The sequence below is a fragment of the Phoxinus phoxinus genome (genome assembly GCF_949152265.1).
Source record: "Phoxinus phoxinus genome assembly, chromosome: 10".
In the NCBI taxonomy this organism is placed as follows: domain Eukaryota; kingdom Metazoa; phylum Chordata; class Actinopteri; order Cypriniformes; family Leuciscidae; genus Phoxinus; species Phoxinus phoxinus.
In genome coordinates, this window is record NC_136885.1 from 11,169,419 (window position 1) to 11,195,271 (window position 25,853).

The 25,853-nt window shown below is 40.8% G+C and overlaps 1 protein-coding gene across 2 annotated transcripts in view; it reads left to right on the forward strand.

Moving 5' to 3' along the window:
- triob (trio Rho guanine nucleotide exchange factor b) overlaps positions 1-11,865 on the forward strand; it is a 153,017-nt gene extending 141,152 nt beyond the window's left edge. Inside the window, exons 47-58 of one of the 2 annotated variants that reach the window (XM_079626370.1) lie at positions 316-507; positions 695-875; positions 1,239-1,885; positions 3,155-3,402; positions 4,951-5,089; positions 5,190-5,217; positions 5,326-5,491; positions 7,622-7,743; positions 7,829-7,901; positions 8,006-8,206; positions 8,325-8,463; positions 9,534-11,865. In XM_079626370.1, coding sequence (XP_079482496.1) covers positions 316-507; positions 695-875; positions 1,239-1,885; positions 3,155-3,402; positions 4,951-5,089; positions 5,190-5,217; positions 5,326-5,491; positions 7,622-7,743; positions 7,829-7,901; positions 8,006-8,206; positions 8,325-8,463; positions 9,534-10,079 — 2,682 coding nt within the window. In that variant the 3' untranslated portion in view covers positions 10,080-11,865. The remainder of the gene's footprint in view (positions 1-315; positions 508-694; positions 876-1,238; positions 1,886-3,154; positions 3,403-4,950; positions 5,090-5,189; positions 5,218-5,325; positions 5,492-7,621; positions 7,744-7,828; positions 7,902-8,005; positions 8,207-8,324; positions 8,464-9,533) is intronic. The other variant, XM_079626371.1, reaches the window with a different exon arrangement.
- Positions 11,866-25,853: the final 13,988 nt, after the last annotated feature.

Consider the following 25,853-nt stretch of genomic DNA (forward strand, 5'->3'; position numbering starts at 1 on the left):
GCATGGCTAACTTGAACCTGTTGTGAAATCTTTATAGGGAAAAAATGTTGCCCTCACTCAAAATTCCACATCATGTTGATTCCTATTGAAATGACTGAATTTCACATGTGAAAATTTGCCAAAACAACAACAATGGTAAATGTGACCGCACCTTGAATGTAAATAAGCCTTTACCCTGGGATGGATTACTAAGAGTCTCATTTTGTTTAATACTTTTTATTACAGTTTTGTATTTTTTAGTGTAATGTTTGCACATGCTAGAGAGTTTTAACTCTTCTGTGGACTGAACATTGTTTATTTTATGTTTGTGTTCAGGGTAAAATTGTAGCCCAGGGCCGACTGATTCTCCAGGACACCTTTATGGTCTCAGACCAGGACGGTGGTCTCCTTTCTCGCATGAAGGAGAGGCGCGTCTTCCTCTTTGAGCAAATAGTTATCTTCAGTGAACCTCTGGATAAAAAGAAGGGCTTCTCTATGCCAGGTTATCTGTTTAAGAACAGCATAAAGGTGTGTAGACAGAACCACTGCTGTTGAAAACACTGTGCTCAAGACACAACATAGAGTAGCAACTAAAGACATATAATTCATACCATTCTTCTCCTGTTATCTCTCTCTCTCTCTCTCTTTCTCTCTCTCTCTCTCTTTCTCTCTCTCTATCTCTCTCTCTCTCTCTCTTTCTCTCTCTACTCTGCAGGTCAGTTGGCTGGGTCTAGAGGACAGTCCTGACAATGACCCATGTAAGTTTATTTTGACCTCAAGGTCATCGACTGGCAGTACAGAACACTATGTCCTCCATTCCTCCAACCGGATGGTTTCCCAGGCCTGGATCCAGCAGATCAGCAGCATCCTGGAAAACCAGAGAAACTTCCTCAATGGTAATGCAATTTTAGAGTTTCCAACAAAAGAGGGTATTGGTTAAATATCTGTAAACCTCAAGTTGGTCCTGTGGGATTGTTCCTGTAATATGTTTACTATATGTTGCTTTAGACCAGGGGTATCCAATCCTGCTCCTGGTGTGCCAATGTCCTGCAGAGTTTAGCTCAAAGCTGCCTCAAAACACATTGATTCGCTGTTTCAGGTGTGTTTAAATAGGACTGGAGCTAAACCCTGTATAATAGTGGACCTCTGTGAGCAGGATGGGACAGGATAGAACATTGTTGAGAACATTCAGACTTGAAAGTATCTTTGATGATTGAGTTATAGTATTTAACCTAACTTGTCTCTTGTTGTCCACTCAGCACTGACTTCACCCATTGAATACCAACGGAACCATGTTGGGGCAAGTGGTCTTGGAGGACCCAGCAGCAGTGGACTTCCAGGGGGTAGCAGCAGCTCTTCCATGGGTCCCGGCTGTGGCTCCCGATCCCGAGCTTCCCGAATCCCTCAACCTTCCTCTCGTCTCCCTCAGCCTGTGCAGCACCACCACGCCCCCACCCCAGATGACCGCACTTCAGGTACGTGCCCTCTTCCTGACCAGGACCTTAACGGTGAGGTCCCTAGGATGCGGGTCCTGGAGAGCCCCTTGAAGGAGCTACGCGAGGAAGCCCAATCAGGGACACCTATTCCAAGAACTCCAGTTGCGTCCCAGTCTCTCACCCTAACGAAGCCTCGTCTAAGAGTCCCGTCACCCATTCTCTCCCCCTTGAACCCTCAGAACTTTACACCTTTCACACCAGGCATCCAAGCCCAGAAGGGTTCCCCTTTTTGGGTCTCGATGCCAGCTTCTCCCACTGGCAGGCCTGGCTCTTACACAGAGCAGAGTGACACGTTAAGTCGCAACCAGTGTCAGACTCGCAGGCACTCAGCCCACAGTAAGGAGTTGGACCGCATCAGTACTTGCTCCTCCACCAGTGAGCAGTCCCTGCACTCCACTCACAGCAATGGGGTAAGAGCCAAACTCTAGCTCCTGGCTTCAGTGAGGCCTAGTCCTGCTTCACCTCCACCTCCAGCTTCATACTAACCCGCTGGGGTGTGTAATTGTGCCTTGACCTGGAACTAAAAGAGGATTCTCACAGGCTGTTGTGGATATTAACTGGCCTGGTTTGACTGTGCTGAGCAACTAACAATGTACACTGTTAAGCAGGATAACTTCTCAAGAGTTTCTCAGAAACTCTATGCATCCATTGACTGTCTCTGCTGATTCTATCTGCTTTTAACTGGCAGGATTGTGTTTTCCTTAACAGTCCGTGAAGACCTAACATGCAAGCATTGGGAGCACGTAAACCAGCCAACTAACAATTACTAACACTGTTTTTCTTTTTAACCTGCTTACGGCTTTTTAGACAGATAAAAAAAAAAGTAAAATGAATATCCCCATAAAATCCCCTGCAGACTTATTTCCTATTGAAACAAGAACATATCAAAAGGTTTGTTCTTTTTTAAAATAGCAAATAGGCTTTAGTTACATCACTACTACTTGCAAGTCAGAAGCAGGCAGCTTTTGAGGTAGAGATTATGTTCTCATTCTACAAAGTTTTCTTTTTTTTGACAAACAAATGTAGGTACTCCCAAAGTGCAGTCATTAATATATTTTGTCTGTTTCCTGAAAGAGAAAGAGTGTACCTTTTAAATGAGTATATCTTTTTGAATATATTTTGTCAACTTTTAGCAGTCCACTAGCAAATAGATGGTCTTGAAGTTATAAAACATTGACTAAAAGCCACAAAACTCCGATATTGATTTCATATTGTCTTGAAGGGATAGATTTCCTCTCATAACCAACAGAACTTCAAGGGTAATCACATTGACAGTAATTTGCTGCAACAAAGAAGCCAGAAGTTATTAATTTTTAATGATTAGGCGATTAGAAGCAACATGAGCGAAAAATATTGTTGGCGATGCAAAAATGTTCAACATGTTCCAACAATCAGTAGGAGCATAGATATTGTAACCAACAGTACAGCATCTGGGCAGCAATTTTAAGTGTGAACTGTCAGTGTGTGAAGGACTCTTTAGTGTAACTTGAAAGAGGATCTTTGAATGATTTTGCTTTATAAATCATATTTTCCTTGACCTGCTCTCACTTGCTTCATTCATGCTCTTATAAATGTCCAGCTTACTAAATGTTTCAACATATTTCTCATATAAACATTGTGAATAAAATGTAAATCATGTAAAATGTGCGCTGACGTTTTGCTTATGTTTCTGCTCTCAGAGTGAAAGCAGCAGCAGCAGCAGTGTGTCGACCATGTTGGTGACCCAGGACTATGTGGCTCTAAAGGAGGATGAGATCAGTGTATATCAAGGAGAGGTTGTGCAGATATTGGCCTCTAACCAGCAGAACATGTTTCTAGTTTTCCGTGCCTCGACAGAACAAGGCCCAGCAGCCGAGGGCTGGATCCCCGGTTACGTTTTGGGTCACACCTCCACCATCATTCCCGACTACCCCGACGGAACCCTCAAGTGAGGATTGGTTATTGTTTTTTTTTGTTTTTTTGTTTTTTTTTGTTTTTTTTATGCACAATGTCAGGAATGTAATGTTTGCTTAGCCATGTGTGATACTATTGGCACACGGAGGCGTAATCACTGGCACGTAAGCAATAAAAGCAAAAAAATAAAATAAAATGGGTGCAATAATTATTTAGTTTATTCTAGAAGTTCTAAAGTAATTCACATCTGCCAAACATCTATCTTTGTGGTTAGGTTTAGGGTACCTTCAGCTTCACAGCGTTTTGTCATGTTGTTACTAAACTGATTGAGTGTAGTGCAATTTGTATAATAACAGTTTTTATTCATAAGGGGTATTCATTCATTAAGGGTATTCAGGGATTCATTAATGGATATTTGTGGAAGCTTGTTTCAGCCACAGAATAAAACATTTTAAAAGATAATTCACGCAATTCTGACTTTATGACTCGCAATTGCGACTTTATCATGCAATTCTGAGAAAAAAAGTCAGAACTGTGAGATAAAAAGTCTCAATTACATTTTTTTATGTTTTATTCTGTGGCGGAAACAAGCTTCTATGGATATTTGCTTTATATTAAATGTAAACAATGTTTTTCTTTTGAGAAGTTAGTAAATGCATCAGAAATATCTTGTCATTTACTCCCATACAAATAAACAATATGAACTAACATATCTCCTAGAGGTTACCAATAATTTGCCTTTCTTACTACTATTATTATATTATATTATATTATATTATATTATATTATATTATATTATATTATATTATATTATATTATATTGTATTATATTATATTATAGTACACGTTATTTTTAATGTGAAGTTGTTACAGTTTAATTACACAAATGTATTAAAATGTATTACGTACTTACGGTTAGGGTTTGATTTAGGGTTAGTTGCTTGTAATTATGCATAATTTACTGTTATTACTATAGTAAGTACATGTAACGTGTAACTACGTCACCTTAATATAAAGTATTATATTTTATTATTTTATTATATTATATTATAACAGTTACATTTAAAAATAATGGGTCTTGTTGCAAACTTGCAACAAATCCTCAAAATCCATCATCCTTTTATAATATATTTCAAAATTTAACAGGGTACTCAACATAAATGTTGAATAGGACTTGATTTTATACATAAGGAATTGATTGGAAAAAAAATTAAAACGTCTAGGTTTTGTAACCACGCTTCCCTCAGAAGTGAAACCACTGCATCGCGAGTTCCACTTCGAAATGGAAATAAAATAGGATTAAGTTATTTTGATTAAAATGATGATGCTTTTGAGTAATGTGCACTGATGAATTGTCACAATAAAACAAAGAATGTGTATTAAGCATGTAAACAGGTTTATTTTGAGTTCATGTTGACCTTTAATTTACTACAAATGCTGTAAGTGCGAAAACATCCGCTCATGACTTACTTAGAAGAGACCACAATTTGTAAAAGGACATTGACGTCTTGTTTGTTGACTAATAATTATAGTCTATGTGTGAATTAGTTGTCTCAAGAACGGTGCTATTTTTGTCATACAGGAAGTCTTCATCATGGCACACAGCTCTCCGCATCAGACGAAAGTCCGAAAAGAGAGACAAAGAGGGCAGAAAAGAGAACAAACCAGAGAATGGCTTTCGCAAGTCTAGAGATGGACCCGCCAATAAGGTTTCTGTAAAGGTACTGCTTTAACAGTCTGATGATTCATTATGTAATTCATTTCATGGTTTTGACAAATTCTACTTATGAAACATTACATTGTTGCTTTTTTTTCTTTCAGCTTTTGAATCCCAACTACATTTATGATGGTAAGTAAGTATATTGCTCTTTCGTTCTTGGAAATCTCTCTGAATATATTAAATCAGTTCATGTCATAATGAAACAGCCGTATGACTGTGTTTCTGAATTGCTGGCAGCAGTTCCCCCAGAGTTCACGGTCCCCCTGTGTGAGGTGGTGTGTGACAGGGGTGACAGTGTTACTCTCCGCTGTAAGATCTGTGGGCAGCCCAAAGCCTCGGTCTGCTGGAGAGGGCCTGACCAGAGCACTCTCAGCGGTGGTGGAAGATACACACTCACACACAGGTAAAAGCAGTGCACAGACATCATCGTGCGTGTCATGCTGTTGCACAGGCTGCAGGTGGCGCTTTTGCTCTGTTTTCTGATGGAATGTATTGTGAGAGATGAACAGTCATTTTGCTACTTTCATTTGAACTGTTTACTGAAAGAAACTTGGTACGTGCATAATATTCCCATAGTTGTCTTTGTGTTGTTCATTGACTGCATTTGGTCATTTTGACAATTTGGACAGTGTTTTTTCTTTCTTTACTTTTCTTATAATTTGTCATTGATGTCGGTTAGACAAAATTGAACGTACTTTACGTACTTTACAATAAGGTTCATTAGTTAATGTATTAACTAACAATGAGCAATACATTTCTTACTGTATTAGTTCATCTTTGTTAATGTTAGTTAATAGAAAATACAGCAGATTTTAAACACCACTGTGAACACAGACTGGACGCGCTGAAAACACGTGCATGATCAGTCATAAGTATTAAATTACATTCATAACCGGCCTTACAGTAAGTGTGTCCCCGGCTTTATGCAGTTATTGATGCAGTTATGAGAGAGATAGAGAGAAGCATGTGCGTCAATATTATTATTTATTAATTCATTCAATTAGTTTTAATTCATTCGTTCATTCTTTTTTCTATTAGTGACAGTAGACTAGCCTAATAAATGAAACACAAAGCCCTTTTAACAAGTATAGGCCTATCAATAATAATTTATTTATTATATTATCTGCTGCAATAATTACGAAAACCCGTGCAGCAGGACTATCAATTTATTTAAATATTCAGTTTAATTTTCTATTGATTATATATAGGACTATATACTTTATTTATTAAAATTAAACTGCACGTTTCCATTGATTGTGAAGCTAGACATTGAAAATCGCAGATCATGCGCATGGGGCTGCATGGCTTTTCTTGTTATGAATTGTATCCTATTTTCCGTTATTACAGTTAACTATGCGAAGTGATATGGAACTGTAATGCGGTCAAGACCTGCCGGAACTACTTTAGCCGTGCGGTTCCCTGAAAATAATTGCACACCGTAGAACGTTAGTCAACCAATCAGATTCAGTCATTCAACGGCCCTGTAGTATAACTAAGATTAATAAATGCTGTAGAAGTATTGTTCATTTGTAGTTGATTTTAATTCAAGGTAGTTAACTAATGTGAGCCAGTGAACCTTATTGTAAAGTGTTACCGACAAAATGAATCTCTCGTCTTGGAACGTAGATTATTTCCTTTGTGAGCAAAATTCCTGATTACAATTTTAAAATTGTATAATTAAAATGTGGTCGAAATGTAAGTGCACTAAATATAAAATCTTTAAGGAATAGTTCACCAAAAAATTATTCCATAATTTACTCACCCTCGAGCCTCAAGGTGTAAATTACTTTCTTCTTGCAGCCGAACACAATTGGAGTTATATTAATAAATAACCTGGCTCTATCCTGTCTAGTGCCCGAGATTTTGAAGCTCCAAAAAGCGCATCCATTCATCAGAATTCATACAACTCCAATGCCTACTCTATTCACTCCCATTGTAAAGCTTGGAAGAGCCAGGATATTATTTAATATAACTCCGATTGTGTTTGGGATCTTATGGGAATTATGGGGTCATTTTAATTTTTGGGTGAACTATCCCTTTAATAAAAAATTACATTGGTTATCAAAAAAAGCTTGGTTAAAAAAAGTAAAGAGTAAAAAAAACAAAATTGTAATGTAAGTGTACAATAATCAATAATCGCTTCCAAAATGAAAGTTTGTGTTTACACAATATATGTGTGTGTGTACTGTGTATAATTATTTTGTATATATTAATACACACATATGCATGTATTTAATTAAAAAAAATTGTTATTTATATATAATATAGAAAATATTTCTTAAATATATGCATATGTGTGTATTTATATATGTGTGTATATATACAAAATAATTATACACAGCACACACATATATATTACGTAAACACAAACTTTTATTTTGGATGTGATTAATCATTGCCCAGCACTAAATATTTGACCAATGAATGACGTGATTGACCAATCAGAATCTAGTAATCCAGAGAAGCATGTTTTGAATATACAGTTTTTTTGTTTGTTTGTTTTTTATGTCCTAATAATTAACTTTTTGTTCAGTGAGACAGGGGAAGTGACCCTCCGTATCTCACCTGCCGCTCTGGACGACAGTGGCACGTACACCTGCATCGCCTCCAATGACGTGGGCTCAGTGACCTCATCCGCCTACCTCAGAGTGATCGGTCAGTCGGCTTTCGTCCACAGTGCTCAAAAACAAAAAGTTTAACTGTACCAGCAGAGTCACTGACGGTGTTGGTTTTATCGTAGGCACTTCCTGTGACGGTATCCTCTGGAAGGATAACTTTGAGTCCCTCTACACTGAAGTCATGGAACTGGGGAGGTACCGTACAAATGAAATATCCTCACATGCTGCATTAGCTAAATTAAGATATCAAATAAACTATACGTATTTATCTTTAACGTTTGTTTCCCGTCCGTCTGTAGAGGCAGGTTTGCCGTCACTAAGTGGTGTGAGCAGAGAGGAAGCAGGCTATCAGTGGCCGCTAAGCTAGTAAATAAGAAGCTAATGCGTCGAGAGCAGGTGGTTCAAGAGCTGGGCGTCCTCCAGTGTCTTCAGCATCCTCATCTGGTGGGCCTGCTGGACACCTTCGAGACCCCAGCCAGTTATGTTCTCATCCTGGAGATGTATGTGGACTTCTTTTCTTTATCTGTAACAATATAATCTTCTCACACGCTAATGATAGTAGATTTAGGAAAGTGAGAATGTTTTGTTGAAACGCATTTCCTCTTGTTTGCATGTCAGCGCTGATCAAGGTCGTCTCCTGGACTATATTGTTAGCTGGGGGAACTTGACTGAAGAAAAGGTGTCTCTTTACCTACGGGATGTCCTAGAAGCTTTACACTACCTTCACGCATGCAGGATTGCTCATCTTGACTTGAAGGTGGGCCTTCCCGTTGAAGTATTCTTTATAAATGTGTAGATCATTTGGGGAAGCAAGTGGAGGGCCTCAGCACATTTCCAAGAGAGCTGCAAGATGGCTTACAATGATTTAAATGAAGACACAACAACCTATAAAATCAACCTATAAATACCTTATCCTTATCAAAATTACTGGAAACAACATGTAGATTCATTAGTCATAAAAAGTGTGAACCCTGAAGAACATTCCATCCTTAAATTTAGTTATTTTTATTGCTTATAATTATTTTACATTTACAATCGCCTTAATAACAAGAGTAGTGCTAACAATAAAAAGCTCCATCCATTGTCATAAATAATAACGACTAGAACAGGGAGGAATTTAAGCAATAATGAAAGCATAGAAGAAGAAGTTGAATGAGTCAACAGGATGCAGTAAAGTGCTTACAGAACAAAACCCTTTCGCAAATGTCTCAAATTAAATAGAAAGTTTATCACTTAAACACTAAACATTTCACAAGCATTTCAAATGCAAATAACTTCTTCCTGGTGACAGCTATTAGTCTAATCACAAACAAATGCATTAGGAGGAAAAATACAAATAAGAAAGAGTAGCATAAATTTAGTTAATCATTCAATAACAGATGACAGACAAAGATAATCCCAGTAAAAGAGATTCATCTGAAGGGTACATTTATTCTACAGTATGACTTAAATACAGAAAAATGAATATATACACATTTAATTGCCCATATTTGAATTGATGATACTGTATGTCATACTGACATCACTATGAATTCAAGAATGATTTCAAACCAATAGCCTTTAGGTCTTAATACAATTCATTAAAATTATTGAATAATGCCTGTCTTCTAATCTCCCCCCTTTTTTCTCTATATATGTTAAAATGTACAACCATGATATGTGTGCTATCTATGGTTAAGAAAAAAAGGGTGGGGGGTCATCTTATCCTATACTGTAAATCTATTGAATAATTCAATCTTGTTAAATATTTTACTACTTTGGTACTTGTGTTTTGACCCTGTCAGGCATCCGTTTCTTTTCATTATGCCATACTTTTGTGTCTTCCAGCCAGAGAACGTATTAATGGAGCAAACGTCAACCCAGCCTCTAGTCAAACTGACGGACTTCGGTGACGCGGCACATCTCTCCAACATCCCTCACATCCACCCTCTGCTGGGCAGCCCCGAATTCTCGTCCCCCGAGCTGGTGTTAGGCGAGCCAGCGGCTCTGACCTCTGACCTCTGGAGTCTAGGAGTGCTGGCGTACGTCATGCTCAGCGGGGCGTCCCCGTTCCTGGACGAGAGCGTTGAGGAGACCTGCCTCAACATTTGCCGCCTCGACTTCAGCTTCCCGGAGGAATACTTCCGCGGCGTGAGTCAGGCGGCGCGGGACTTCCTATGCGTTTTACTCCAAGGAGAGCCTTGCAGACGTCCCACCGCACAGGTTTGTCTACGCGAGGAGCCCTGGCTGAAGCCCAACATGGCCTCCGCCGCAACTCGCCTCGACACTTCCAGACTCGTCTCGTTCATAGAGCGGAGGAAACATCAGAACGACCTGCGACCCGTCGCCAGTTTCCGAGCATTCCTGCGTAGCCGCCTACTGAGAGAAACGTAGAGGGGGAATACAATATGGAGGACGTCTGTTAAAAATGTAGATCATAAATAGGAAATATGCTGTAATCTCATCCTCGTTTTAGAGTCATTCTGAAATGGTTCTGGGTCTCTGTTACTGTAACTGCTGCTGACAAATCTCTGAAGTCCCCTTTCCCACAGTTCAAAAATTCATTTCAGCCTCATGTTCGTTCTCTCTTTGTATGAACGACACTCACAAGAGAGAGAAAAAGTGATTTAAGAAGGGGGCATGATTTTTTTAAAGGTTGTTCCCTGAGCCAGAAAGGTTTAGCCTTGTGTTCGGACAGTATTTCCATCTGGTTGTTTCAGAGGAGTACTGTAATTCCAATGGCTACATTCAGGAAAGATTGCATTTTGTATAAACCATGTAAAGAAGCACAGTAAAGATGATATCTTTATCCTGAACGTTTTGGAGAAAAAAAACAAAATGCTTATATAAAGGGAAATAAAATCGGTTAAATTATGGTGTTCATCTCAAGTTTCATGTTTGATAAGCATACAGTCATTTTTGGAAATCAACAAGAACAAACGAAACGCCTTTTAACAGCTGCAACTCTTTCAGACAAGGGGAGTAAAAGATAAGCTTTTCGTTTCGATTCGCATCTGTCTATCAGCCTTATGTTGTAAATAAACTGGACCTGCCTTCATTCATGTTTATTTGCTGTGTTTAAAATGCGTTCTCATTGGCTGATCATGACCTTCAACTGACCAGTTAGAATACAAGCTGGAAAGCAGAGCAAATGTGCACTCTTTGTAATTTGTTGAAATGTGCAATGTTGGGGCTTTTACATTTTGCAGCTATTTATAAAGATTCGTGTTAAATCGACATGTATCGGCCGCTGCGAGTTGAGACATGTTTCTGTGGCTCTTTTGCGGAGTTCTCTGTGTTCAGTATTATTTTGTAAGCTTAAGCCTCATTGGTGAAAATCATTTGTGTCTTTGTCACGCTTTTTGTTATGAATGTCATTATTTTTCATCGTTATACCAAAGTTAATCCTCATGTACCTAAAATGCTTCTTCTCCCTGTTTGGTGGTTATGATTTGTAACAATAAGTTATGAATGCAATTCTGACTCCTAGAGCAGGAGTTTACATGTATTGATTGTTGATTTATTTATTGTGTCTTGTTCGGTTTTTGTTAATCGAATTTAAGTTAGTAGTGCTTCATATGGTCAGATTATTAGGATTTTTTTATTTCCATATCTGCTCAATGCAGCAGTAGTCTGTTAATATAAGGTTGCATGACTAAACGATAATAATAATTATTATTTGTTTTCAGTTCACTTTGTTTTAAATACGATGAGATGATTTGTTCCCGTGTACAATATCTGTTGTACAGGGAGAAAGTACCAAGTTAATTGCCTCCAAATTGTGGTTTAAAGTTTAAGAGGCAAATTGCAGTGGAATAATTACTCCACATAGCAACTGTTAACTCTTGTCACTAAAACCTATTTGCAGTTATTTTATTGCTGAATATAAAGGAGGTAAAAAATAATAATAATGCTGGGACAGTAATGTTAGTATGACTTTTCATGTTTTATTTAAGTTAGTTTCTCATAATGTATAGATGTACAGACACCATAAAAACCTGGACGTAGCGACACCCTGTTTTTTACATAACGTCAGTTTGAATGTTTTTGACTCAATGTTAATTTTGCATGTACATTTCTTTGTACAGAAACCATTCATGTTTGCACATTCTGTGCTGTACATAAGTTACTTTACCCTCAGTTATTTTTTAGATTAAACATCTGAAACATTTTATTCGTACGACTAGTCTCAAATGTCTTCGTTTATATCAGGCTGCTCGTTTGTGTGTGTGTGTGTGTGGGGGGTGGGGGTTGGGGGGGTTACACAACAGAGTAAGAAGTCGCGTATAAACTAAGGATTCTTTTTTCTTTTCTTTTTTTTACATATTTCCTGCCTATCTCTCTTGAGGCCTCACCCAGATCATGTGAAAACCATCCATAGTGGCAGCAGGTGTGAAAGCTGCATCTGCAGGTGCTGAGATCTTGGTGAGATCCCACAGATAAATGACTAATTAAACCTCCCCTGATCTTATCGCGGAGATCTCAGCGTGTGCAGGCAACCATGCACACATCATAATAAAGTGTATCATGTTTTTGTAGAACGAAAATCAAAATTTATTCAGAACGAGAATCAAAAATCCATGCACGCACATTGATTTCATTACATTTAAACAGACACCTACAAAATATATTTCCACTGTCACTTTTTTTCTGCAATTGTTGTGTGCATGGTTTTTGTTTAGAGGCTAAGCCTATGGCTAATTAAGAAATTGCATGGAATGCTTGTAGGTATAGCCTAGGCCTACTTTTAAAACTCAATTATTCACAGGAACATTTGTTCTCAATGTAAAAAATAATAATATATAAGTTAGGATATTAATGTGTCTCTTTCTAAGTATGCAGGCATGTGCCTTCCCTTACGAAAAATAAGTTTATTTAAGTGTGCTATTAAGATACTTTTTTAAAACTAAAAATAAGAAAGTATAATTCAGTCTACTTTTTATGTACTTCTCAGAAATATACTTTATGTACAGGCTACGTGATTTATACTGACAGAGAAGTATAAGTATAAAATATATAATACTATAAGAATATATAATTAGTAAACTACAAGTATGATGTTAAGTTCACTTAAAGAAAACTTGTAGTATAAAACTACTAAACTAGTAGTTTACTGAGATACTTCAAAGTGTATACTTTCATAAACTAAAAATTTGCTACAAGTATTAAAATAGTAAACTACTAGTATACCCATAAGTTCACTTGCAGTAGGCTACAAATGAGAAACGTAATTATGAACTAGTTGTGCACTTAAAGTTTACTACTGTTACACTTATAGTACACTTAAACATAGATACTTTTATATAGGCTACTAAAAGTGGGCCAATTTAGTCCCAATAAGCGGTATTAAAATAGAACACTTACAAGTTTACTACTAGTGCATATTGACATTAGTATGCATAATGTATACTTAAAATATACTTGAACATTACTTAAGTAGCCTATACTTCATAAAATTAACTTGAAGTATACTTATTTTTCGTAAGGGTTCTCCATTAAACGTTCGTGACTTTTTTCCACGGCGGTTTTTTGACACTTGCCGTGTGGTTGTTTGTCTGATTGTGTGACTATAACTGCTTTGTTTTTTAAGAGGTGTGAGCAGAAGTTTGATGTCAAGTATAAACTGTGGCTAAAAAAAAAAAAAGTGGCCAATGTTGCTCTGCAGGCACCCACACATTACGGTCTTTTCCTTTTATGAAACGCAAAGTGCCTCAAACTGTTTTCAAACTCTTGACTTTGACTTTGATGCCCCAGCCCAGGCTTTAAGCTGTAAGATAACCAGGCGAATAAAATGAAATTATCTTTATTCACTTTTTATTGAAAATACAATTTCAAATCCAAACTTAAGTAGGCTATAGGCTTTGAAGAAGAAACCCCCCTCTCACGCAGCTTTCTAAGAAATCATGAACATAGTTTCCGTGACTCATTTTTGTCTTTTCATAATTGTCATTTATGAAATAAGATGTCTTGACACACTGGTGTTTTTTTTAGATGCGTGTCAGTTAAAAGAAGGGCTTCGATTTTATACCACCAGGAGGCGACCTTTGACTACCAAGATGTCTGAGCTGTATCTGTTTATCTGGAACCCAATATGACGTTGTTAGTGTTTAAAAAAACATTATGATAAATATATATTTGTGGTTTGTGACTGTGGTCGTGATTTGATCAGATATCTTACTGAATCACTGATATATTAGGCCTACCTTAGATAATGTACAAAGTTCTCGGTTCTTCTCTGTAACTGCAGCCTTTGATGCGCATGGAAACGTAAGGGCAAATGGGCTCATTTTTTAGCGTAGATAGAATTCTTCAAATAGGCCTACCTCTATTCAGTCAGTGTTTGAAAGGTAAGTGTTTTTTGTCAACTTGATGCGTTTTATTTTTGCGCAAAATAAAGGGACAACAATGTACTTTAAATTTTTTTTTACTTTTTCCTTAACACAAATTAAAATAATCATTTGTTTGACTTACATTGGACTTCTAAACTAAAACATCAAGCAAACAGCTGGCTGAACATGCAAACAAAAATGCATGTTTTTGCAATATTTGGACTTTATGAAGTTTCAATATCAAAATGTTATCAAGTGGAAATAATTCAGACTCGTCTGTGTCATTTAAATAAAATGACAAATCACTCAAGCAAACTTCCTGATTTTGTCTTGTACTGAAATAATAAAAAATCTCATTCCTCAAGAGAGTGTATTTGCAAAAGCATGTTCATATAATATTATTGCATAGTAATTATAGCAAATGTAAAATTAGTTCCAGATGTTATTAGTACACTTCAAATATGGTTCACTATTGTAATATTTTATATTATTTAGCCTAGTGTTTTGTTAATATTTTATTTTATAGTTTAAATTATTTAAATACAACGTTAATTTAAATGTATAAATATAACAATAATCAGAACAGTTTATAACTGTCAAATTAACTGTAGAAAGCAAACCAATTTTTATGTCTAAACATAAATTCGTAAAAATGACAATGCCAAAAACGTACTGAAATCTTTTGAAACATTATAGCGTAGAATTATTTTTTTATTATTGCATTCAATATACAGTCTTCCAAACCAAAACAGTAGATCAAAAATCAAAATGCAAATATTTGAGGAACATAGATCAACTGATGATTGTTCATTGTGTTCATTGTCAACTAAAAAAAAAAAAAAATTATATATTTATTTCACTGGCTCAAAACTGTATATATTCAATGTGGGAAAGCGCTTTGCTCAAATACTATGTGTGTATTGTGAAATTGACAATGAAATTAAAATTATTTTAACTTAAGTGTTGGCTTCATCAACTTCCAACCTGCTTTATCATAGAAGACCTAAAGGAGGCGACACCTGCATAATCATGAACACACTATGGAGCTTTGTGACTGAACATAGACTGACTTGCAGAAAAAAAAAAAAACTTTGTAGCACAAATCATTTAGTTAGGAGTAGCCTATTCAGAAAGCAAAACATGACCCTATAGTTCCTATGTCTTAAAATACATAGTATTTGTACACATACATGTATTTTTGAAACAGATAATCCTGGTTCTGGGTGTTGATTTGTCAATGCTGTATTGCTAAAATCCAAAATATAGTTACAGCTTTGACCTTTGAACAGATCTTGATTTTCATTGAATATCAACATTCTGTTATGTTAAGAAATGTATATTCGACTTCTAACAGATACAATGTTTTTCCACAGTTTCCGAATGCAGATTATGCAGTGTCTTTATGTTTTTATGTGCAAATCATATAGGCTAATTATGTATGATCTATTATTTAGAACTATTTTAGTTCCCAAGACAAAAAATTACAAAATAGCTTGCAATTTTGCATCTAAAATGTAAGTTTTTAGGTGTGTTTCTAGGTGTTTCAACAAAAAAGACTTCCGCATCCTCGGTTCATGCACTTGACAGTTGACAAGTTAAAAGTTGCTTGACAGTTAAAAGTTGCAAGAATTAAGGACTGAGGGTAAGCTTCCTCAGTCCTTAATTCTTGCCACTTTTAAAATATTAAGGCTGTCAATAGGTTACTTTTAGACCAAGAAAAAGTTAAATGGAAACATTGTATAGATTGTGGAAATTAATAGCTGGCTATACCTAATATAGGTGGATTATAATGACAACATTCACACTGTTCCTGAACTAAATTGAATCAACATGCAACTCATTTGAGCTTAATAATGACACTTTTAGAGCGGCTTTATAGCTGAAATTGTATTTGTTTCATAATTAACGTACATTGCAACATCAGTGGGCCTACTGATTTTTCGGTATTACTGTGATAATAATAATAATAATTTGTTACATTTATATAGCGCTTTTTCTGAGACCTCAAGGCGCTTTACATAGAAGGGGGGGGGGGAATCTCCTCAACCACACCACCAATGTGCAGCATCCACCTGGATGATGCGACGGCAGCCATATTGCGCCAGAACGCCCACCACACACCAGCTTACTGGTGGAGAGGAGATGATTAAGAGGCCATGATGGACAGAGGCCACTGGGCATATTTTGGCCAGGATGCCGGGATTACACCCCTACTCTTTTTCGAAGGACATCCTGGTTTTTTTAATGACCACAGAGAGTCAGGACCTCGGTTTAACGTCTCATCCGAAGGACGGGAATTATTGACTATGAATCTGCATTGAAACAATCTATTGTATAAAGTGCTATATAAATAAATGTGACTTGACTTAATCAGAACAACACTCATCAGGTATTAATCGCTCTGTCATGGCTTCCGTCCTGTGCTGCTCAACACTAGAAAGAAATGAAAGATACGTCGTATGTCTTGACTGATTAACGTGAGCCTTTCGTAAAGAAATCTATAGGTTTGAAAACAGAATAACTTGTGTATACTGTACTGTTGTCAGTCTCAGTGTTTATTTTCTGTTGCCTTGGCTTTTGGCTTGCTTAGTTGGGGACATTTAATATTCAACAATATTATTGATCTGCCCTATGGTGGACGATGACACCATTTTATTATAGAAATATAATTATTTTCATGTTATCACTGTGAAGCTGCTTTGATACAATCTGTATAGTAAAAAGCGCTATACAAATAAAGGTGACTTGACTTGTCTGAACTAAATTTGGAGATAATGTTTGGTCTTACCTCAGTAGGATATATAATTCATGTATAATGCATAATTCATAATCAGAGAACCAGAGGCGTTCTTACTGTATTAGACAAACAGGGAAATAATTCTGCAAATAGCAAAATTTTGTAGCGTAGCTTAACCCCCTCCTTAGCACTGTTTGAGAGGAAGAGGAAGCTGATGGAAGTTTGTGTTGTTGTTTTTTCATCTTTGTGTTTGTGCAGGGTAAGTAGCTTGCTTAAACCTCAGTTAGCTTTTGTTTTGTTTATTATTTTAGGCCATGCACTCTCCTGAAGTCTAATTCCTATCTTTTGTTAACCTCTTTTTTTATATGCAAGAAATATTATCATATTTGCTTTTCCTTTGTTAACTCTCCTCCTGACCCCTAGACTGGGAGGAGAATGTAATAATTGACCAAGTGTCCAGGTGTCCATGAGCAAGACACCTAACCCCAGCTGTTCCCGGCGAGCTGGATGGCGGCTTGCATGGCTGACACCGCCGTCGGTGTATGAATGAGTGAATGGGTGAATGTGAGGCAATATATAAAGCGCTTTGGTGCCCATTGGGTCTGTGAAAGTGCTATATAAATGCAGTCCATTTACCATTTGTTTGTGCGTCATTGATGTTGCCACCCTTGTGCGTGTGCTTACGTGTAAGCTGGTTGTGTCAAATCCATGCAGTTCTAGAGCTGTTCCAGAAAGCAGGTTATAAAATATGTTTACGGGTCAGATAACCTCAACTTCCGGTTACAAAAACTGAGGTAACTTTCAGGGTCAAGTCAAGTCACCTTTATTTATATAGTCTTTTTACAATACAGATTGTATCAAATCAGCTTCACCGTGATAACATGAAAATGATACAACAAAGTTTGATTCTAAAAGAAAATTGTGTCATCGTCCACCTTAAGTAAGGCAGATCGATAATATTGTTGAATATTAAATGTCCCCAACTAAGCAAGCCAAAGCCAAGGCAACAGCAGCAAGGAACCAAAACGTCTCAGGTTACAACTGTAACCTATGTTCCCTGAGAACAGGGAACGAGACAATACGTCATCGACGCTATGGGGAACGCCTCAGGCGTGACAGGTGTCTGAAATCACAATCAAATCACGGCAATCACATTGACCGGCGACAGCCCGTGAATCATTAACGTGAATGATTAACGTGCGACCTGGAAGTATATAAGGGCGCCTTGCAAACATGACAAATCATCCTTCGTCTGAAGGGACTGTTTGGTAGGCAGGCCCCGAGGCATGGCAGGGAGACGTATTGTCTCGTTCCCTGTTCTCAGGGAACATAGGTTACAGTTGTAACCTGAGACGTTCCCTTTCGAAGGGAACTCAACAATACGTCATCGACGCTATGGGGAACGATATACCCACTCCGCCATGCTGAGGGGAGTGCATGCCAGGAGGCAGTGACAACTGTCAGAACCAGCAAGTTCAAATGAAATGCAAGAACCACTCACCCTCAGGTCACACTGGGCTGTCAGTGACAGCATTCCCTACGGTCATAGCCCAAGCTATAAGCCTAGCAGGAGGAACTCCAAATATGTAATCCGAAGGCCTACCTGGGCCTGCTCAAAGGCCTAGGACCACAACTTCAAATTAGAAGGGGTCCCTTCTAGGGAATGTGGCTAGGGAACCCGAGGGAACCCCAGCCAGTCACTATACGGGGGAATATACCACCCGAAATGCCACCAGGACGGCCTGACCTGGTGTCACTACGTCGGACACTTCAGTCTGGCCAAATTCCTGTCTGTCCGGAGACAGAGCCTCTGGACATTTGCCTTAGGTAAAGCATCCAACCCGAGGGACTGCGAAGCTGGCAGTGAACCTCAGGCCGGATCTCAGAGACGGGATATCCCGGAGAGTATGACTCAGCATAGTGCTTTAAACCCTTGCTAGAGAGGGGAGTTTCTCTACTCGATCCACGGATCTACCCAGTGTTTGTGTTTGAAACACTGAGGAGGCCTGTGAAGGCCTAGGGGCTGATCTAACTGGGAGGCCTCACGAGAGGCCTACAACCGTCTGACCAGACTCAAAAGTCCAACACTCATAGTGACCCTCAGTGAGGGGAGCAATGGACCGACTGGTAGGAAACCAGGCTGTAGGCAGAGTAAGAAGTTCCGGGAGGGAACCAGAAGCAGAGGATGAACACTTTAGTTGAGCCAGGGCACGAGCTCGCTTTTAGCAACAGCCTAATAAGGCCAGCTAAACTGATAGCAGGCGGCCACTAGCTTCCAGAACCCAGCATCGTTGGGGAACCACTCACAGGGAGGCCTGGCGAGGCCTACTACCTGATAACCACAGTATGTGGGAGCTCATATTCAGGAAGGCCTGGTGAGGCCTGTAACCTGATAACCCCAGTATGTGGGAGCTCATGACCAGGAAGGCCTGGTGAGGCCTGTAACCTGATAACCACAGTATGTGGGAGCTCATAACCAGGAAGGCCTGGTGAGGCCTGTCACCTGATAACCCCAGTATGTGGGAGCTCTCATGACCAGGAAGGCCTGGTGAGGCCTGTAACCTAGCGACCACAGTGTGTGGGAGCTCAAAACCAGGAAGGCCGGATGAGGCCTGTAACCTAATAACCACAATATGTGGGAGCCCACATTCAGGAAGGCCGGGTGAGGCCCGTAACCTGACATGTGGAGACTCATAACCAGGAAGGCCTGGTGAGGCCTGTAACCTGATAACCACAGTATGAGGGAACTCACCTTCAGGGAGGCCTGGTGAGGCCTACTACCTGATAACCCCAGCATGTGGGAGCTCATGACCAGGAAGGCCTGGTGAGGCCTGTAACCTGATAACCACAGTATGTGGGAACTACCTTCAGGGAGGCCTGGTGAGGCCTACTACCTGACAGCCACAATACTTGGGAGCTCACATTCAGGGAGGCCCGGTTAGCGGCCTACCACCTGATAATCACATTACGTGAGAACATGCCTTCAGGGAGGCCCGGTGAGGCCTACTACCTGATAGTAGGTCAGGCTAGCTGTCCAGTTGCCTGTCCTTTGGGCTTGCCTACAGGGAGGCCTGGTAAGGCCTACTACCTGATAGCCACCGTAAGTGGGAATTCACCTTCAGGGAGGCCTGAGGAGGCCTACTACCTGAAAGTAATCTTAAACAACTGGTAGCTATGAGCCCTGAATCTGGGTGACGGTTCGAAGGCGGCCTGCTAAGGCCAGCCCACTGGGGACTCGCCTATCAGGGAGGCCTGGTTGGGCCTACTAGCTGACAGCAAGTCAATCTGCTCCAAAGGTACACTGTTGGGAATCATACCACACCAACAAGTAAGTCCCACAATGTTGGGACTCACTTCCGAGGAGGCCTGTTTAGGGCCTACTACCCATCAGTGAGTCAACTGCCCGAACCACCAAGGCCAGCAACACTTTTTTGAAGTGAGCTGGCCTACAGCGCCCACTTGGGGGCTGCCCATACAGGAGGCCTGCTGAGGCCTACTACCTAATGGCGCAGCCTTCGTTGGCAGATAAGCTGTTTACACAGCGCCTACAGCATTCTGGTACCTAATCACATTGCCCATGGCAGTGTACTCAGCAAAAGCGCTAGCACCCTTTGAGCAAGGGGAGTACAACATACGCCACTCTGCCTCAATGGAGGCCCCAGAGCCAGGGGCCTACCATCTGTAAGCATGGGCGTCAGCTCATGGCAATGCTCTGGCTTCAGGGGAGCGTACTTCGACCAAAAAAGAAGTGAAGGCTAGAACTTTCCGCTCAACCCGAGCCATAGTGGTGCGAGGTAGGATAATACAGAACTGAAAGTGAAGGACTCAGACCTGCCCTGTATCACAGGGGAATACTCTCCACCTCACCCTGAGGTTTACCAGGGTGCGGGCCCGCCAGTGGCTCTAGGGGTGACAGAAAAAGTATCTGTGCCCAACCTAGGGGAGTGGGGCTTGTTTGTGAGCCAACCACCTACAACCCGACGCTTGAGCAGTAGCTCAGCGAGGTGAGTAAAGCCTATACTGGCAGCCCATATCCGTATGCTAGTTCTGCACGGCAGGGTCGGGCAGACAGACCCAGCCTCTTCGTGAGGCGAAAGGCGGCCTAACCCTGCTCAATAAAGACACATTGTACCGGGGAGGCCTATTTGAGGCCTAACCCAGGATCTTTATAAACCATGCCTCTGCACCACGCTGCATTACACTTGTCGCCCCAGAATGCAGAGAAGGGGGCGGGCCTTGGCCTAACGACTCCCATTGGAGGAGGCTGTCATACAGGGATGCTAGGAACCTATATTCACACAGTGAAGGTTCAGAGGCAGAAATGCTTAAGCAGAGCGCCTCCACTATCCCTGGCACAGCCTAGGCCAGCTACAGAGGCGGCCCTGGTGAGGGCCAGCCTGCAAGCATAGATCTACCTGAGGGCTCGGAGGAGCCACAGCCTTACTAGAAAAATAGTTATTATTTCATACAACTGGCTGCAGAATCGCTCAGCCCACTGAAAACCCAAACAGAGCTCAAGGGGGCGATGTACTCAGGAAGGAAGTCAGACGGTCCCATGGACCGGACATAAGATCTATCTGAAGCACTAGCGTCAGTCTATACTCCAAGATGAAAATCCTAGGGGAGGGAGACCAACTACTCTACCCTGAGGTGGCTAACAGCCCGAGGGCTAAGATAGTCGTTCTAGCCACCTAAAGGGGGACTTCAGGGCCCTAATAATCCAAAAATGTACCTTACATGACCCCATAGCTCTATACAGGGAACGAGGTCTGTAGAGAGATAAATTTTAGTGTTAGTTGCACACAAAATTACTCTTAAAGAAGACCACTCAGCTCACCTGCGGCGTGCGAAGTGAAGACTTACCAGACAGTTCTTTATGAACATGGGGTCTACCACCTTTACATGCCTGAAAGAGGCACTCTCCTAACCAAGCAGAGGCAGGCCAACAGAACATTGTTCTAACCATGAGCCCAGCCTCAGGCCTGATGTAGAAAGCGTCTGGGGAGTCGGGGAAGAGAGGAGAGGGCTAAGATATAATCACGCCCTCAGGGGGAGGTGATCCATGCCGATGCTGTGTGCAATCGTGCTGGATCACCTCCCTCAGATCCCTCTTCTTGCGGGAGTTGCACCTCTACAGCGATCTACTCCTCCACGGAGGAGGCGCACGAGAGGCGACACTGGCTCTCTGGCCCTGTCTAAGGTCCCCGGACCATGATGGGCCAGGCCCTCCCGTCTGTCTGGGTGTGGATACGGATCTCAGCGGTATGTATTTGTCCTAATACAGCTGAGCGCGCCCTCGCCTCTCTGAACTTTCCAGCCACCGCCTACACGGAGGTGCCAAAAAGCTCAGAGGGCGAAAGCAGCGAATCGAGGAGAAAGACTTTCTCTCTTCTCCCCGATGTCGGCCAGGTTCACTCCGTGGCGCAGCTCAGTAACCGCCTCAGGGGCCCCACCCCCTGGACGAGATCCCCCAGCAGATTGGCCTGGTGTACCTGCAACACCGCCATGATGTGCAGGGTAGCACCGGCCTGACCCGCTGGCGTGTATGCTCTGCCATTCAACTGGCAGGGTTTGAGCTCTCAGTGTAGACGCCTGTCCAGACACGAGATAGTTGCAAACGTCTCGTCAATGGGCGGCATCGACACATACCCATGCTCTCCTATCACCTCAACATCAGTGAGACTAGCCCGCTGATTTCGGTGGACACGGGCAGAGTATGGGTTCTTCCATGTCCTCTTGATCTCAGTATGAGATCGGGAAGAAATGAAAGGCTCACCTAAGCTAGTGGTTTTATGACTGGGGAAAAAACGCTCTCATAGTGAGCGATTTTTCCCCTAACGTTACCATAAAACCACCAGTTCAGCATACACGGGGCAGGGTGGCTGAGAAGATTGATTATCACCACCCTCATCAGCCATCTCCTGTTTGTCCGGAAAAGCACTCACTGCTTAATCTCGTCAGCCGCCACATCGTCTGAGAGGATTATACCCCTCTCAAGGCGATCGGCGGGCTTCATCTGGGATCCCTTTTTTTTTTTTTTTTTACACCCAGACGCTGAGCCCTCTTCTCTCAAGGAGAGGGTCAGACGAGATCGGAGCGTTCTCAAAGAAAAACGCTCGCAATTGTACAGGCAGTTCCCTCAAGAACTGCCTGTGCGCGCTCTTCCTTCCCAGACAGAAAAAGCACAGTTGAAAACACTCAGCCTTCTCAGTGCATTTCATAAATACCTGATTTTCAAAAGCGGTTACAGACAAAACAGTCCCTGAAGACGAAAAGATGATTTGTCATGTTTGCAAGGCGCCCTTATATACTTCCAGGTCGCACGTTAATCATTCACGTTAATGATTCACGGGCTGTCGCCGGTCAATGTGATTGCCGTGATTTGATTGTGATTTCAGACACCTGTCACGCCTGAGGCGTTCCCCATAGCGTCGATGACGTATTGTTGAGTTCCCTTCGAAAGGGAACTCCATCAGTGACAGAATGGAGAAGAAAACCTTGGGAGAAACCCAGGCTCAGTCGGAGGGCCAGTTCTCATCTCGTTGTGGGTGGGTCCAGGCGCAGATCCACCATCTGATCTGGATCTGGCTTACTTCAGTAAACCTCGGAATAAACAGAAAGACTAATGAGTACTTTATTACAGGTGTTATAGGAAGTGTTCCCGGTTCCGACTGACCTAATCTATGCAGCCTAATAATCATTTAACTGATTTGAATAATAGAAATGTATTATGTTCTATATGAATGCCAGGTAAAAGAGATGCGTTTTTAGTCTAGATTTAAACTGACAGAGTGTCTGCTTCCCGGACAATGTTAGGGAGACTGTTCCAAAGTTTAGGTGCTAAATAGGAAAAGGATCTACCGCCAGCAGTTGATTTTGATATTCTAGGTATCATCAACTGGCCAGAGTTTTGAGATCGCAATAGACGTGAAGGACTATAATGCGTTAAGAGCTCGCTCAAGTGCTGGGGAGCTAAACTATTTAGTGCTTTGCAAGTAATCAGTAATATTTAGAAAAGAGACAAAGAACACGTGCAATCGATGAATACAAACTAAGACTACGTTTACACGTGGCCGGTTATTTTCATAACTGGACATTTCACCCTCTCCGTTTTCAGAAAAGTGTTCGTTTACACAAACCCGTGTATATGCCGTCAAGAGCATGCCAAACCTATAGGTGGCAGTGTAACGAGAAGTTCACGTCAGCCAATCAGAATCCCGAAAATATAGGTCGCACTTTTGACGCAGTGCAAGTTCTGTCGCATACTGTGACGTCGACTGCCTAAAATTCAGTTTTTCTCAGTTTACATGCAAACGGAGTTTTCCAAAATCTCCACTCTGGCCGGAGTTTTTAGAAAGAATCGTTTTCAGAGGAGAATTCTCCGTTTGCGTGTAAACGAGGGGCACAACCGAAGGGTAATGTCTCCGTTTTTCAAAATAACCATGTACGAGTAAACGGGGCCTAAAAATCCATGAAAGTGAAACTAATAATGAACGGGTCTAGATATCTCGTTGCCAACTTTTTTTATGTTAAATCCCAGATCTCTCCTAAATAAGACTGAGTTCCAGGCCATCGTGATGAAAAATCATATGGATATGGCTGCAATTTCAGAGACTTGGTTTACTCTCCACATGTCTGAGGATTTATGGGGTATCCCAGACAGCAACATAGTGTCGGCCCAGATCCGGCCCACATCTGGGCCGTGTGGAATCCACATTTACCAGATGTGGGCCGGATCTGGGTCGACACTATGTAGCTGTCTGGGATGAATGGAAACACTTTGTTTTCCAAATGTTGAACAACTTGTTGTGGTGGAGGTTAAACAACATGTGGTGGAGGTGTTGTATTTTACATCCGAGACAATGTTCCATCATATCGTTTAACCTGTTCCAGACCATCTAGAATGTCTGTGGGTGAAGGTGAGATCTTTGAGACTTCCACTATACTGTATGTGCTGTTGCTGTGTGTGTGGTGTATTCACCGCCACAGTTACCACATCAGTATGAAATCATTGAACATCCTATAATTGCCTCATTTGACTTGCTTCATACTATGTACCCAGACATGTTGTACTTGGAAAAGTCAACCATCTCAGAGTCCATGATATCTGCCTGGATAGTAAACTCTGTCATCCATGACAAGAAGTGAATAAGGCAACATGTACCAATGAAAATAAACAAACAATGTCTTTAATAATACTATACTGAAATTGATAGATATTTCTTTATGAAAACAGTAAAAATTCATCCTTCAGACACAGCATGGATCTTTTTGCTCCATGTCGTTTGAAGAGATTTGGACAATTTCCAAAATTGTCATGCCCTTCGCTCGCTAACGTTCCTCCGTCTGGTTCACTCGGATGTACGTCATTGCTTATGTTGCATGAGTGCCCACTACAGGCGGAAACTGCAATGGGCTGAATTGGAACGTCCTAAGCCCTTGATCACTTGGAATCAGCTTTGGAGTTGATTTATTATTTAATTTTTCGCATTCGCATTATTTATTTTTATAGCATTTCACCCGTGGGAACATTAATCTTTATTGAAAGTGGGTCATATATGTAGTCAAAATGTAACATAAATTTCTAATTTGGGGCCTTCTTGACCGAAGAAAAGACAGAAAGTAACTTTAGGGCGCATTTGTATGGAAACAACAACTCCCACAATGCACCACATTGCACAGCTCTGCAAGCCACTCCTACTGTCAGTGCACTGAAATTTCTAGCTGATAATTTTTATGTGATGTCATGATGGCGCCGTTGTGTTTGGCTTGCCGTCGGACTCATGGTCCAGTCTCTAGTTTGTTTGTTTTACTCTGTTTTATCTCTTTTTTAATACAATGCGCTTCGTCGATATATTGGAATATGACAAATTAACTCTAGGGTGCAAACGATCTGCTATATCAAGCGCAAAATGGCTCATCTCATTTTCTGATGTCGAAACCTGCTTACTTGTGCTGCTGGCCGTGTTCTCTTCCGGTGAGGAGGCGTAGGAGAAAATGCAGAAGACGGGGTGGCTTTGCCGTTAAAGGAATCCATTTCCGTATGCCGTTTCGAATCCATTCAGTCGATCTCCGGGTCTGGCGGTAGCACTTTTAGCATAG